The 14,307-nt window shown below is 38.4% G+C and overlaps 1 protein-coding gene across 2 annotated transcripts in view; it reads left to right on the forward strand.

Annotated features, from left to right (window-relative positions):
• Positions 1-14,307, forward strand: part of MRC1 (mannose receptor C-type 1) — a 60,373-nt gene that overhangs the window by 23,589 nt on the left and 22,477 nt on the right. For both annotated transcript variants that reach the window (XM_027450673.3, XM_027450674.3), the window contains exons 8-14: positions 3,751-3,908; positions 7,320-7,433; positions 8,692-8,807; positions 10,148-10,296; positions 11,686-11,885; positions 12,370-12,494; positions 13,691-13,778. In XM_027450673.3, the coding sequence (XP_027306474.2) occupies positions 3,751-3,908; positions 7,320-7,433; positions 8,692-8,807; positions 10,148-10,296; positions 11,686-11,885; positions 12,370-12,494; positions 13,691-13,778 (950 nt within the window). The remainder of the gene's footprint in view (positions 1-3,750; positions 3,909-7,319; positions 7,434-8,691; positions 8,808-10,147; positions 10,297-11,685; positions 11,886-12,369; positions 12,495-13,690; positions 13,779-14,307) is intronic.

Here is a 14,307-nt window from a genome sequence, read left to right on the forward strand (position 1 = left end):
AGACTGACTGCACTGGTTTTGTAAAAATGAATGTTTCTGAAAGGCATATAGTCCTGAAGGAAACCAGGCCTCTCACATATGGCACACTCACTGCAACAGACTATTTTGAAAGTATTTTTTCCAGAGGGGGAAAACTGGAACGACTGAAGAAGCCTTTTAAGGCAGTTGTAACAGTATCAGATTGCCATTGCTCACCACTGAGATGAGAACACTGTGTTTCAGTGCATAGAAAATCCTGTCTGCATCAAACTCTGCTACAAAAGTGCTGTGCAAATAGAAAAAAGTCCATCTTTGCACCAAGCAATTCACAGTCCCATGATGAAACCAAGCAGTAAGGGGTACAGTGAGATAAGTATTGATGCCAAACTTCTTCAGTTTTTTTTTGGGATCACCCCCAAAGGAGAACTTTAGAGAGGAACATGAAGAATAAAAGAGAAGTGCATTGTATATGTTTACACAGAAGTGCAACATCTGATATTGCACAAACGTGGCCCAATGCATATCTGAGAGAGGGGGAAATAACTCAGTGATACTGTTGTTGTGGAAAAAAATGTTGGTATTTAGTCACCTGGCTTTAAAGAAGATCGCAAGTCTCTGACAACATTTCTTCTTCAGAGGAGAAAATGTTAGGTAGGAAGAGGCTTCAATAATTCTTGGTGATTTCTGATTTACATGGCTTATTTAGCTGACTTAGATGTAAATATTTTGTTATGGATTGCTGTTTTTTGTTGCTATTACCGTGGTATGAGTCCACCACAGTAGGAGCTCTTGCCACCCAGCTCTGTTGTGCTGGGTGCCAAATAAACACAGTCAGATTTTTTTTTAAACAAATAAACAAAAAAAATATTAGAGAGCATGGAAGACAGCAACTAAAGAGGGAACAAGACATTAATGAGCATGATGGGCAGTGAAATAAGAAGAACCTTCAGTTTTGGTATCAGAGGAGAGTTTAAAGGATGGTACTGAGGTGTGTTGTTGGGGGACTTCTGAACATGAAGTGCAGTCTGGAAGAAGGGGTAAAGATGACTGTTGAAGACGGAGCTGGTGTCCTGTGAGTCTGAGCCCTCGGTACTGGGGGAGAGATCATAGAATCATAGAATCATAGAATATCCTGAGTTGGAAGGGACCCTTAAGGATCATCAAGTCCAACTCTTGACACCGCACAGGTCTACCCAAAAGTTCAGACCATGTGACTAAGCGCACAGTCCAATCTCTTCTTAAATTCAGTCAGGCTCGGTGCAGTGACCACTTCCCTGGGGAGCCTGTTCCAGTGTGCAACCACTCTCTCTGTGAAGAACTTCCTCCTGATGTCAAGCCTAAACTTCCCCTGCCTCAGCTTAACCCCGTTCCCGTGGGTCCTGTCGCTAGTGTTAATGGAGAAAAGGTCTCCTGCCTCTCGACACCCCCTTACGAGGAAGTTGTAGACTGCAATGAGGTCTCCCCTCAGCCTCCTCTTCTGCAGGCTGAACAGGCCCAGTGCCCTCAGCCGTTCCTCGTACGTCTTCCCCTCCAGGCCTTTCACCATCTTCGTAGCCCTCCTCTGGACACTCTCCAACAGCTTCATGTCCTTTTTATACTGTGGTTCCCAGAACTGCACACAGTACTCAAGGTGAGGCCGCACCAGCGCAGAGTAGAGCGGGACAATCACCTCCCTCGACCTGCTAGCGATGCCGTGCTTGATGCACCCCAGGACACGGTTGGCCCTCCTGGCTGCCAGGGCACACTGCTGGCTCATATTGAACTTGCTGTCTACCACGACCCCCAGATCCCTCTCTTCTAGGCTGCTCTCCAGCGTCTCATCGCCCAGTCTGTACGTGCAGCCAGGGTTTCCCCGTCCCAGGTGCAGGACCCGGCACTTGCTCTTATTGAACTTCATGCGGTTGGCGATCGCCTAGCTCTCCAACCTATCCAGATTCCTCTGCAAGGCCTTTCCACCCTCATTCGAGTCCACAACTCCTCCAAGTTTGGTGTCATCGGCAAACTTGCTCAAAATACCCTCTATTCCTACATCCAGATCGTTTATAAAAATATTGAAAAGTACCGGCCCTAAAATGGAGCCTTGAGGGACCCCACTAGTGACCCACTAGATGGAAAGGACAGTATGGATGAACGACGAGGGCTGATCATATTCAGGTATAATAAAGACAGGAAGGAAAATAGAGGGAAACAGAAAAGAGGTGACTCCATAAAATTGACAAACTGGGAGGATGATTTTTGCAGGAACTTGATTTGTCAAAATGGGAGGCCTCTGTGTTCCTGTATCTAGCAGATGGGAGAAATGTCACAGGAGAGTTTTAAGTTGTGGGGGTGTCTATTAAACCTCCACCCAAAAAGTATTATCAGAAAAGGATTGCCTTAAGGGAGATGACTTTTAACAGTGCTTTACAGACTTCTGTTGCTAGTGACAGCAGTAACAGAATAGAAACAGCTCCAGCTTCCATTCAGAGACCACTCTAGCAGCAGATATCTTTATGGGGGGACTCACAATCCCATTTTTAATTTTCATGAGTGACTCCATTGTCAACTTGACTGTGGTCAGTCTGGACAGAAGATAATAGAGGAAGACTTCTTCAGAAAGAAATGTGGGAATAAACTGTGAACAGGAGAGTGTTGTACAAATTTTGCACAGAATGAATGCTAGCCAACGGAAGGACTATGTGTAGCTGGTCAGTGTGATCTGATTCATAGTGCTGTGGAGCAAAAGAGACATCTATATTGCCTTTAGTCTAGGCTTGATGACAGATTATATGAATTCTATAGCAGGCCTCAACAACAGGGACATACCAGAAGGAAAGCAGGCCTTTTACTAGTCATATTCAGATATCCATCAGTCTATAATTTCTTCTCTCCACAAAGGTACATTTACTTCAAAGTACAGTTCTATCACGCTGCTAATAATGGAATTAAATCTCTTTTATGCTTCTCATAATAAATGCACTTAACAAAGTCATAAAATCAGTACTACAAAGGAATTCCCTTTGATGATGATTGAGTTCACATTCTAAATGCCCATTTTTTTCCATATTCAAATAGATTTTTATTTTTTTTTTCAGAAGAAAATTAGATAATGAACATTATAGTAGCAATATGGTAGAGTACAGAATTTTAAGCACCAACAAATAAACCTCTAAGATACATCTGCTGTAAAGTAAGATAACTGATTATTCCTGCACTTCCAACTAAAAACCATCAGTTTACCCCGTTGTGAACTAAAAAAAGTCCAACAACTAGATGAATTTCATTTTGGTCTGAAATTAACAAAATTTAGGAACATGTAATGGAAAGACTTGCGAGTGCTCTGACTGTCAACTCTAAAAGACAGCACTGGGTGTGTAAGCATTAGAAAAGATGGCACTTCTACTTTCTTTGCTGTACAAAAGGTAAGAGGAAAACAGAAGGTAGAGTTTTCTTTACATATTGTCAAATCTTGTTGTTTATGTTATACAAGGGTTTTGAGCCGGAAAATGAGAACAAACCAAATTGTGCTACAACATAATTGAACACAGAGAGTAAGTGTGCTGTTTTGTACAAGGCTAAACACTTTTATTGCATTTCCACTAGAGTGAGTGGTCCTTCCTGATGACTAGGGTAGGTATGTGAAGAATGGTGTGTTGTCTTTATGAAACAGGGAGACTTAATTTCCTGTGACTACCTTTTACCTTTCTAAGAATAAATTCTTTGCTGTTCCATGAAGACAGAATTTCCCATCATATAAAAGGATTGTTATCAATCTTGTTAATCTTGTTTTAGAGCCAGATGATGAGCTGTGGATTGGGCTGAATGACTTCAAGGTTCAAATGTATTTTGAATGGAGTGATGGGACACCTGTGACGTACACCAGGTGGCTTCGTGGAGAGCCCACGCATGCAAACAACAGGCAAGAGGACTGTGTTGTTATGAAGGGAAAGGTAAAGTCATGTTTAGCTATTGATCTAATTATCTTATTTAATCTATCTTTTGGGACTTTTTCTATGCAAGAATACAAGAGTGGGGGATGTTGCTGTTTGAAGCAGCCCATTTTAGACTCTTTTAGTTGTTACTTTTTAGATGAAAGTTCCCTGTTCAAGGTTGCTAAAAGTTTTCCATTGTTGCTTCTTTCAGAAGCAAGTGGTGGCTTTATTTCAAGGTAAATGACCTGCAAGGTCCAGAGATTTCAGTATTTGCATGTGAATTTTGGAAGAAACTTGTAATTACATCGTGAAGCACGTGAACATATAAATTCTTCTCTTCAGGAATCTACAAAGATGTTTTAGATGCATTTTATTTTTTTTTTTTATTTTTTTTTTTTTACGCTTTAACTGAATATGTTGTATATAGCTACTTTAAGAAAATGCATTAGCAATCACTATTTGATGCTAAAGAAAAACGCTATCTTTAGAAGAGAAGCCTTTGTTTTCTTTTTCTAGGCAAAATAATAAAACCTGGGTCTGGGATCTAGATGGATTAGATATTGTGTTTGTGTCTGCACTGAATGTGAAAAGCTGTGAGGGAAGTGTTCAGCAATGCCATTAGAGGAGGCCTTTCCTCAGTGACTATGTGCCTACAGTTACAAGGCTGTATTTAAAAAGGCTTCCTCTAGGAATATTGCAATGATCAGTATCTAGGTGTACTGTAGGAACAGAGATAATCATCTGGTATAAAAGTCAATCAGTGCGATGTTGCAAAACAATATTTTTCCTCTTAGCGATAATTAAAAATATTGAACTTAGCACCTCCTTTAGGGTTTACCTATTTTACCAGCAGAAAAAAAGAGAATTTACCCATATCAAAGGCATCTTCTTATTTAGCAAAATTAACACTTGAGGGCTGTACTTTTGGTGAGTGCACTTCAAAAAGAGAATAGCTACACTTTTTTTCCCAACTGGCCTGAAAACTATACAGAGCTTACCTCTGTGTCGGCAAGCCCACGCTCAGTAGCAAAATTAAAGAAAACAAACTATAGTTCTTGCTTGTAGTTCCCATATTTCTCAAAATATCAAGTCTTAGAATATTCTATCATACCTAAGGAACAAATACACAAATATAGCTTGTTTTGTATTTGTATATTTTTGTATTTTTCATTGACACTGGGGAAAAAATTTTTTTATTTTTCAACTCTTCAGTATACTTCCTGGGAAGTACACTATTTAATGACATAAATATATTTAATGGCAAATATCCAAAAAATCTGGAAAGACTTCAGTGTTTATTACCTCAAAATGAGAAGCTGTTTGAGAGACTGTTGTGGTTTATCCTGGCAAGCAGCAAATTACCCCACAGCCATTTGCTCACTCCCCTCTCACATAATGGGATGGGGAAGAGAATTGGGGGAAAGAGGTTAAACTCATGGGTTTAGAGAAAGGAAGTTTAATAAGAAAGAGAAAGGTGGGAGAGAACAAAAATAAAAGAATACACAAAACAAGTGATGCATAATGCTATTGCGTACCACCAGCTGACTGATGCAACCCCAGCCTCCTCGCAAAGAAGGGCGGTATGAGAAGCTGAAAAGTCCTTGATTTAGTATAAGCACTGTTCAACAACTACTAAAATATTAGCGTGTTATCAAGATTATTTTCGTACTAACTCCAAAACATGGCACCCTACCAGCATTATGAAGAAAAATAACCTTCTCCCATTCGAAACCAGGAGAGATACTCTAGATGGAAGAAAATTGGAAGGAAAATGAATCCAAAGGTGTGAGCGTAGCAACATGGACTAATGGACTCAAAAAATGAGACTTCATTAATTTAGGGAATTTATTTATTTATTTATTTATTTTTTCCCAAGAGGTTTAGTGCCATCAAGAGCAACAGCGGTGTGTATGCATGTAGCTGATTCCGGTGTCTGCATCGTTCTGGTGCACAGACACACAGGTTCAGAAGGTGACACTGAGTGCAGAGGGAGCCAGCCCTGTGACACTTCTGGCTGTGAGGGGCATGGAGGAGTTAGCAGGTGGAGCACTTGCAGAAGGTGAAGAAGAGACTACATCACCAGTTCCAGGAAGGAATGAAGAAGAGAACTGGAATAAGAACCTTGGGAGAGCAAAGCCACAGTAATTAATATTAAAGAGGAAGGCCTGCATAGGCTACAACATCCAAATCTTCCCAAATTGAGAAGAGCTATATGTGTTTATTGGGGTTGTTCTCTCTGGGCCAAAGTTGAGATTTACAGTTGCATTGCTGCATTAAGAATTCAGCAGGGAGAAGGAACTTCACATGCAGTTAGATGTGTCTGGAAGCTTAGGATTTGTTAGGTATTTTCGTGAAAAGTTTTGCAGTGGTTAGAAGCTGGGGTGAAGTTATAATCTTTCTAAAATTCTTCTCTGTTGCACTAGTGGTCACACTCTGGTGCCAAGGGTGTAAATGCGTATTTCTTCCACAACAACCAGACCATGGTTTACATAGTAGCCGACTAAACAGATTCTTAAGGGCACAAGGATTTTTGTACTTCACTTCCTGTGTTTCCTGGGCAGTGGCTATGACAGTGTTAGACAAGTATGTAGATGCTTTGTCCAACTTACAGAATTATAGGGTCGTATGAAGTTCCATTCTTTCAGTATAGTTTCCATCGTATGCCATTGTTTCTTCTGAGAATCTGTAATATGGGGAGTAACAAACTTAATACTAGCTTTACAAGGATTTTTTTGCATCTTCTAAGGAGTTTTTGCAATGAAGTCTTCTGTTTTCTGTTATAACTGCATTTCTGCAATGAGAGATAACATCTTCCTTCCAGTACCTAGAGGGCGTCTACCGGAAAGCAGGAGAGGGACTCTTTGTCAGGGAGTGTAGTGACAGGACAAAGGGTAATGGTTTTCAACTAAAAGAAGGTAGTTTTAGATTAGATAGAAGGAAACATTTCTTCACTCAGAGAGTGGTGAGGCTCTGGCACAGGCTGCCCAGAGAAGCTGTGGATGCTCCATCCCTGGAGGTGTTCAAGGCCAGGCTGGATGGGGCTTTGGGCAACCTGGTCTGGTGGGAGGTGTCCCTGCCCATGGCAGGGGTTGGAACTGGGTGATCTTTTCCAACCCAAACCATTCTATGATTCTATGATCTCCCTTTCCTCCTACATGGTTATTAAATTAGTAGTCTTTGTAAAGATAGTGTATTGTCACCTCAAAGCATTCACTTTTCAGCAGGGTTAATAATGAAGGAAAGTGTAAGTCAGTGGCGAATCAGCCTCAGTAGAAGAATGGAGGTTGGAATGAATGGCTACTACTGAAGTTACATGTAGGTTTTACTTCCTTTAAAGGTAGCAAAAAGTTGTTAAATACTTAAAAGCATAGAGCACATAATTTGAAAGCTAAATCCAACTTGACTGTGTTGTTGTGTTCTAATGTTCAGGATGGATTTTGGGCAGACCATTCTTGTGAAAAGAAAATTGGCTACATCTGTAAAAGGAAACCCATGTCAGAAGCTCCAACAGAAGAGGAAACTATTGACACGGGCTGCCAGAGAGTAAGTAAAGGAAAAGTTGTCAGAGCTGAGCAGGCTGCTAGGGATGACTAAGAGGAGAAAATAGCACATGGATGGCTCTGCAAGGACAGACAGACAAAAAATGAGTTCTGTTTTGTCACCTTAGAATAGCTGGCTTTCTCATTTCTATGACAGATGGGTGAGGTGATACATATTAATAAGTCTAGGCTCTGACTGTCATTTAACTCTTGATGTTCCCTCTAGATTTCCGGTGCTTCAAGCAAAATTCAAACATGTTGTTCCTGCAGTAGACTATTTTTCAGTGATTGGCATTCAGGCCTTCATAAGAAATTTGCTTGCACCAGCAGTTGCTCTTTAGCTCTACCTAAAATTTTCTTCAATATTATTCACAACAGTAAGGGTGTGCTTGTCTTCATGCTGTTCTGGCAGTGCTCCTTACTTTGAAGAATTTGTTACCAGTGCCTAAGCAAAATAGATCCACTGTGCTCTTTCTGAACTGCTCGTGGATCTACCGCTGATTTGGAAACGTTCTGTTGACACAAGTGGTTCCAAAAAACTGACCGTAACTTGTTATGTCCTTTTCCCCAAAGTCTGTTCTACACAGCCACAGAGAATTCTTTGATATGAATTCCCTGTATTTGTGCAAGAGGCCCTGGGAGAAGATAAAGTGATCCGAATGCTTGTGTGTGCTGTCCTTGTTTAGAGAACTAAGTGCATACTGGTAGAAAAAGAAGTCTCCTTGGTGAAAAATTTAAGACCATCTGGGAAAATTTGTGTGAATTGTAGCTGGGTCACAGCAAACTATTCCTCCATAAGCATATTCCTGAGCTAATGACATTTGAATGACAAAACATTAGAAAAGAGTGTTAAAGGTAGTTAATAATAACCAAATGTGTCTGAGGTGCCATTCCCTTTCTGAAAAGCCAAGCTGAAATTTACTTCTCATGAGCGTTTTCATGATTGCATGCTCATGTGCCAGACAGTCCAATAGTGAACACTGAAGGCCTACAACAAAGCCTCTCATGCCTTTATAGAAGTGAAAAGCACCGATTTATTAATTCATTATATACCAAAAATTATTTTATGAATCAGAACTTTAAAAACTGTTTTTGGCTATTTCCAGCCTGCCTTAGCCAGTTCAATTGTTCCTTTGTCCAATGGTTAGCTGACAGTGTCATACATCACTTTTTCCCCATATTTTTTACATTTTTCATTTATTTTTGATAAGCAGTTTAGAAAAGTTATAACATATGTGATCACTTCATATTTATTTTCACAGGGCTGGAAAAGACATGGCTTTTATTGTTACTTCATTGGAAATACATTTGTGTCATTTTCTCAAGCAAATCAAACCTGTGAAAGGCATAAGGCTTTTTTAGCAAGTGTTGAAGACAGGTATGTGAAAACGGCTTGCACGAGGGTCCCCCTGAGGGTTTAACATCTAACATTATCAGAATATCAAAATAAAGATTTTGATTGGATGAAAATCTTGCTTGAGAGGACAGCTATCTGCAGATAGAGAATTTCTAAAGGTTTTTGCATATGCATTCAAATCTAGGAATTCAGTTTGTAGTAAAAATAGGCAATGGCTGTAAAATCATTGCTACAGATGGTTAGAATTATTATAATATAATAGAATTATATTTTCTTTCTTTAATTGCAGTGGTTTGAGCATGGATTTACTTGAGTGTAGTACACAGAATGATTCTGAATTCTCAAAAGTTAGTTTAAATGAGCAAGAGAACATCACTTTCACCTATCTGCTCTTCTCAGAACTGAGCTACTTTTTCAAAGTTAAAATGAGAATCCGAATGAGGATAGAAGGGCTTGGTGCCTGAAAATCCATCGCAATTCCATCAGGGTTCGGAGTGTGCTAAATTTGTGAGCAGCTGATACACATTATCAGATATGGCATATTGTGAAAATGAGATGGGGTTAAGAAACGAAGCTCACTGCACCTGCAGTCGACTCAGTGCTTTGTACTTTGGCTTACTTGCTTCATTGTAATTTAAATAGGTGTGTTCTAGCCTGAAAAATCTGTTGTGGATTGTAACTCTCTAAACGTAGGTAGTACTGCAGCTGTGTTTAAATTGTTTAACGATAATGTTGTAATTGTTTAATGATAATGTGGCTATACGTTGTTATGGGAAAGCCTTTTTAAAATTTGCTCTGATTTTGCAAAAACTGATTGTTTAAACACTGTAATAAACTATGTTAGATTTTGCCTCTTCATAGGTTTTTTTCCAACATAACTTTTCAGGTATGATCACTGGATCTAATTTAAGTTTTTTATTAGTTTAGCAGTTTAGTATCTTACTACTCTGGCCTTCAGTTTGTTGTATTTCCCTAGTAGTGCTGAGACTTCTTTTCTGGTTTTGGTTTTGTCTGTAGAAAGAATTCATTAAATTCAATGGTACCAGAAACTCACAGTAATATAGTAATATTCAAGTAAAGTCCTGTAAAGTTTCCTCCTTCCCATATCCTCTCCAATTTCAAGTCAGTCCACCCTTAAATCACTTTCTTTATTTGGTATCAGAAGAGAAGACAGAATATTCTGTTATTCAAACTTACAAAATAAATATTATGACTGTTTTATTTAGTTTGTTCAGGTAAATCCATCTAAAACATTCATTCAAGAAGGTACGAAGGTAATTCTGAGAAAATAAGAAACTATTAACATCTTTTAAAAAAATATTTTAATGGTATTAATTTAACAGTTGTGTTCTTTTGAACAGATACGAACAAGCCTATCTGACTAGCCTGGTTGGGCTGAGGACAGAAAGATACTTTTGGATTGGACTTTCGGATGTTGAAGAAAAGGGAACTTTCAAGTGGACTAATGGCGAATCTGTCTTATTTACACACTGGAATTCTGAAATGCCTGGTAGCTATGACTCTATGCTCTTTAATGAGTGCAGTGCTCAGAAAACATAGCTTGCCACATGTTTTTTTTTTTTTTTTTTTTTTTTGTTTTTTTTTTTTGTTTTTTTTTTTAAATTTCAATCCATAGCCCCTGCTTGATGCTATAATGAGCGATTGCTTTCAAATATACCTGGCTGCTCTGTCAAGCATGCAATGCTGTTGCTAACTTTCTGCATGGTGCTCAAGTGAGTTTTTAATGTGAGCTCAGAAAAAGCTTTAAAGTGAGGACAAGTTCAGGTTTACTTTCATTCTGCATGTCCTACTCTAGAAGATTAATCTCTGCAGACACACTGTGCCTTGCTTGCAAGCCCTGCCTGTGCAGCATATCTCTTAGTACACTTGCTCACTGCATACATAAAGTGTCTGGTCTTAGAGAAAATGGCATTGTGGGAAAGGAAAAGAGGAAGGTTTGTGTTTAGTCTTTTTAGTTAATATCTTTTCTAGATGAGTTTGATTTCCTTATTTACTATGCTGTGTTGATGAAAACCTTGCTATTTTTTCCAGTTCTAATGAAAAAATAGGAATCAATTGGGGATCTCCTCAATGTATATAAATATCTGAGGGGTGGGGGACAGAGGGATGTAGCCAACCTCTTCTCAGTGGTTCGTGGGGATAGAACAAGGGGTAATGGCTGCAAGTTAGAGCACAGGAAGTTGTGCAGTGACATGCGAAAGAACTTCTTCATGGTGAGGGTGACGGAGCATTGGAACAGGCTGCCTAGGGAGGTTGTGGAGTCTCCTTCTCTGGAGATATTCAAGGCTTGTCTGGACGCCTACCTGGGTAGCCTGCTCTGAGGAACCTGCTTTGGCAGGGGGGTTGGACCCGATGATCTTTCGAGGTCCCTTCCAACCCCTACAGTTCTGTGATTATGTGAATGGGAAGCCTTTTTTGTCTCTGACATGGTCACATCAAAAAGAGGACAGTGTCTAGCATTCAAGATTCCGGTGTGTTGTATTTGGCTTTCAGGAAATCCTCTGATCCTCAGTAATTACAGTGCCTTAAATGCTGTTTTAAATGTGTCAGGTGGAGTGCTAAGGCTACATGGACTGTGAAGCCAACAGTAGGTCTGCACATAGCCAGCTTATTTTTGAAAATCATTGTCAAATGAGAAAAATATGAGAAAATAGCTCTAAACATATCTTCAGTTTTAGAGGAGAATTAGTAGAATTGGGGAGAATTAGTAGAATTGCATGTTATAATGTTGCTTGGAGGCTGGTGTGATTTGATGTGAGATATGATTCCATATCTCACATATGGGTGAACAACAGATATATATATATATATTTTTTAATTTTTGTTGTTTGCAATGACCCCTGAAATGCTGCTTTTATGCATTCCTGTTTATAACCAGGAAGAAAGCCAGGCTGTGTTGCCATGAGAACTGGAATTGCAGGTGGATTATGGGATGTAATAAAATGTGAAGAAAAGGCAAAATTCTTATGTAAAGTGTGGGCAGAGGGAGTGACACCACCACCTGTTCCTACAACTACTCCTGTTCCCAGGTGTCCAGAAGGCTGGGACTCAAACAATCGTATCAACTTCTGTTTCAAAGTAAGTATGTTGCTTAGTTCTGAGTTAAGGTAGTTTCTATTTGCTGTGCTTATATGCAATAAAAATTGTTTTACAGAAGACTTGCTGTTTCATAAGCATCTTTATGGATTGTATGTGGAGGTCTTGTTCCCTTTTATTAAAATGCTTATGGTTTTGTTTACTCCTCTGAAGTCTGATCTTGAGGTCTGATCTTCTGAGCTTAATTTCCCATCCTTTGTCTGTTAAAATTGAAAGTACCTTTCTCTGTGTGTTGTCTTGGAGCAGGTACTGCTGTCAGCAATGCAGTCTGCTAACTTGCCTCGAAGACACTCATGTGAAATCTGTTTTTCACACAGATGAATGCTCATTAACCTTATATTCCAAGTTTCTGTAATCCCCACAGAACAAGTTAATTGTAAATGAATTGCTTTTGTGTTGCTGGTGTTTCTTTTTCTTGTGATCTGTATGGTCTACTATATCTGATTGCAAAACATGCTCTCTTTAGCCTTTTTCAAAAGGAGAGCAAAAGAAAACATGGCTTGAATCTCAACAGTTTTGTCGAAGTATAGGAGGAGATCTGGCCTCCATTAATGGTAAAGAAGAACAGTACGTGATATGGCGTTCTATTGCGTGAGTATCCGTGGCATGGTCATCCATCTGCTTCAATTACCCTTTTGATCTTTCTGAAATATTTCATTTTAGGTCTGCATTTTTACTTTAGTACATGTATAAGGTAGTCTTGATTTATTATCAACACCTGCATCAAACACACAGCAAAAAAACAGAGCTGATGAAATAGCCGTTGTAGTATGACTAGTGGCAGTCACCCCAGAAGCTAATGCTATTGTGAGATACCTCGCTGAGACAACATTTATGATCAGATATAAAAATATTTCCTGTGGATTTGTGAATATTATAAAATTACCTCAGATGCCAGTTGGTTTAGCATAAGCAAATGTACAAATAGGGAAACAGTCATGATATAAATCTGGTCAATGTTTTGTTTCATTATTTTCTGGACAAATCAGGAAGCAGAGGCAACTTCAGATTCATTTTTTTTCCATAGACAGAATGTAAATAAAGTTTATAGGTCCCTGAATTGTAAATAAATAAATAAATAAATAATAGGTGAAAGATTTCTGAATGTGTTCAAGTACTGTTAAAAAGTATGCACTTGTGATATGACCTGAAGAAGGTGGGCTCAATGAGCACATACATGTGTTGACAAGTGTGTCTAGAAAGCATGACTGAAACATGGCAGCCTTGTAAAATATTGCAACCATACTAGAATCACAGCTATGTACTTCTGGAAAGGAAGAAGTCTCAGATGCTGCATTACCATATATTGACTCAATAAATTCTGATAAATCAGTAAAGTTTGTCTGCTTACAAGAATTCGTTTAAGATGATTTTTATTTATTATTTTTTTTAATGCAGTTCAACTGAAGCAAGTATTTTTCAGCTTGGATACTGTAAATGCCTTTAAAGAGAAAATGAGAAACAGTAGGCATTGGACTATTAGAGAAAAGTAATAAACAACCTTATCAGATTTTCAGCAGTTGGATTGGATTGACACTTTCTGAATAAAGTCTTGGCCACTGTTTCAATTTATTTGAGTTAATGTATAGTGCTAAGAGCTAGAAATAGTTGTATTTTAATTGTTGTCCTCCCTCGTTATTGTTTCTAAGAGTTTTAAGGATTTTTACAGAAGTTTATCCGCTGTTGTGGATGATAGATTTTAAAAATATTGTAATGCCCTTATTAGCTTTGTTTTTATGTTTAAACTTCTTATAATTTGGATATTTATTATTTTTCTTTTTGTTTAGGAACAATGGTTATTACCACCAGCATTTCTGGATGGGTTTATATTATTTGAATCCTGATGATGGCTTTGTTTGGAGCGATGGATCTCCAGTGAGTGGTTTAATTATTCACAGGTGTTATTTTGCATTCCCCATGTTTCTCAACTGTGTGTGTTGTAGACGTCTGTGTGTAATTTTATGTTTAATGATAATCCTCTCTTGTGTCATGCTCTCTTTAGGAAAGCTTATGAATAACAATTTAATGGCTTGATTTTTTGTCTAAAAGTACTGATTTTTTTATAAGAAAATGTGCATTAAATTATTGAAAAAGTTAAATTCATGTAGATGAAAAAAGTGTGTATATATATATATATATATATATATAATTGAGTATATTGAGTAAATATAGTTTATTATCAATATATATATACTCCAGTAAAATAGTTCATCATTAGTATTTCTCTTCCTGCTAATTAGCTCTTGATCTGAAATGACCTTCATTCCATGGAGCTGAAGGCAATTTCTTATGCCAGCGTAGAAAACTGTAGAAACAAAAGTGATTCTAGAGATGTGATTGCATCTCATTCAAGGTTGGTCAAAATGTATTGATAGAATTTTACCATAGAGAAAAATGAAATTGG

The sequence above is a fragment of the Anas platyrhynchos genome, chromosome 2 (genome assembly GCF_047663525.1).
Source record: "Anas platyrhynchos isolate ZD024472 breed Pekin duck chromosome 2, IASCAAS_PekinDuck_T2T, whole genome shotgun sequence".
Classification (NCBI taxonomy): Eukaryota; Metazoa; Chordata; class Aves; order Anseriformes; family Anatidae; genus Anas; species Anas platyrhynchos.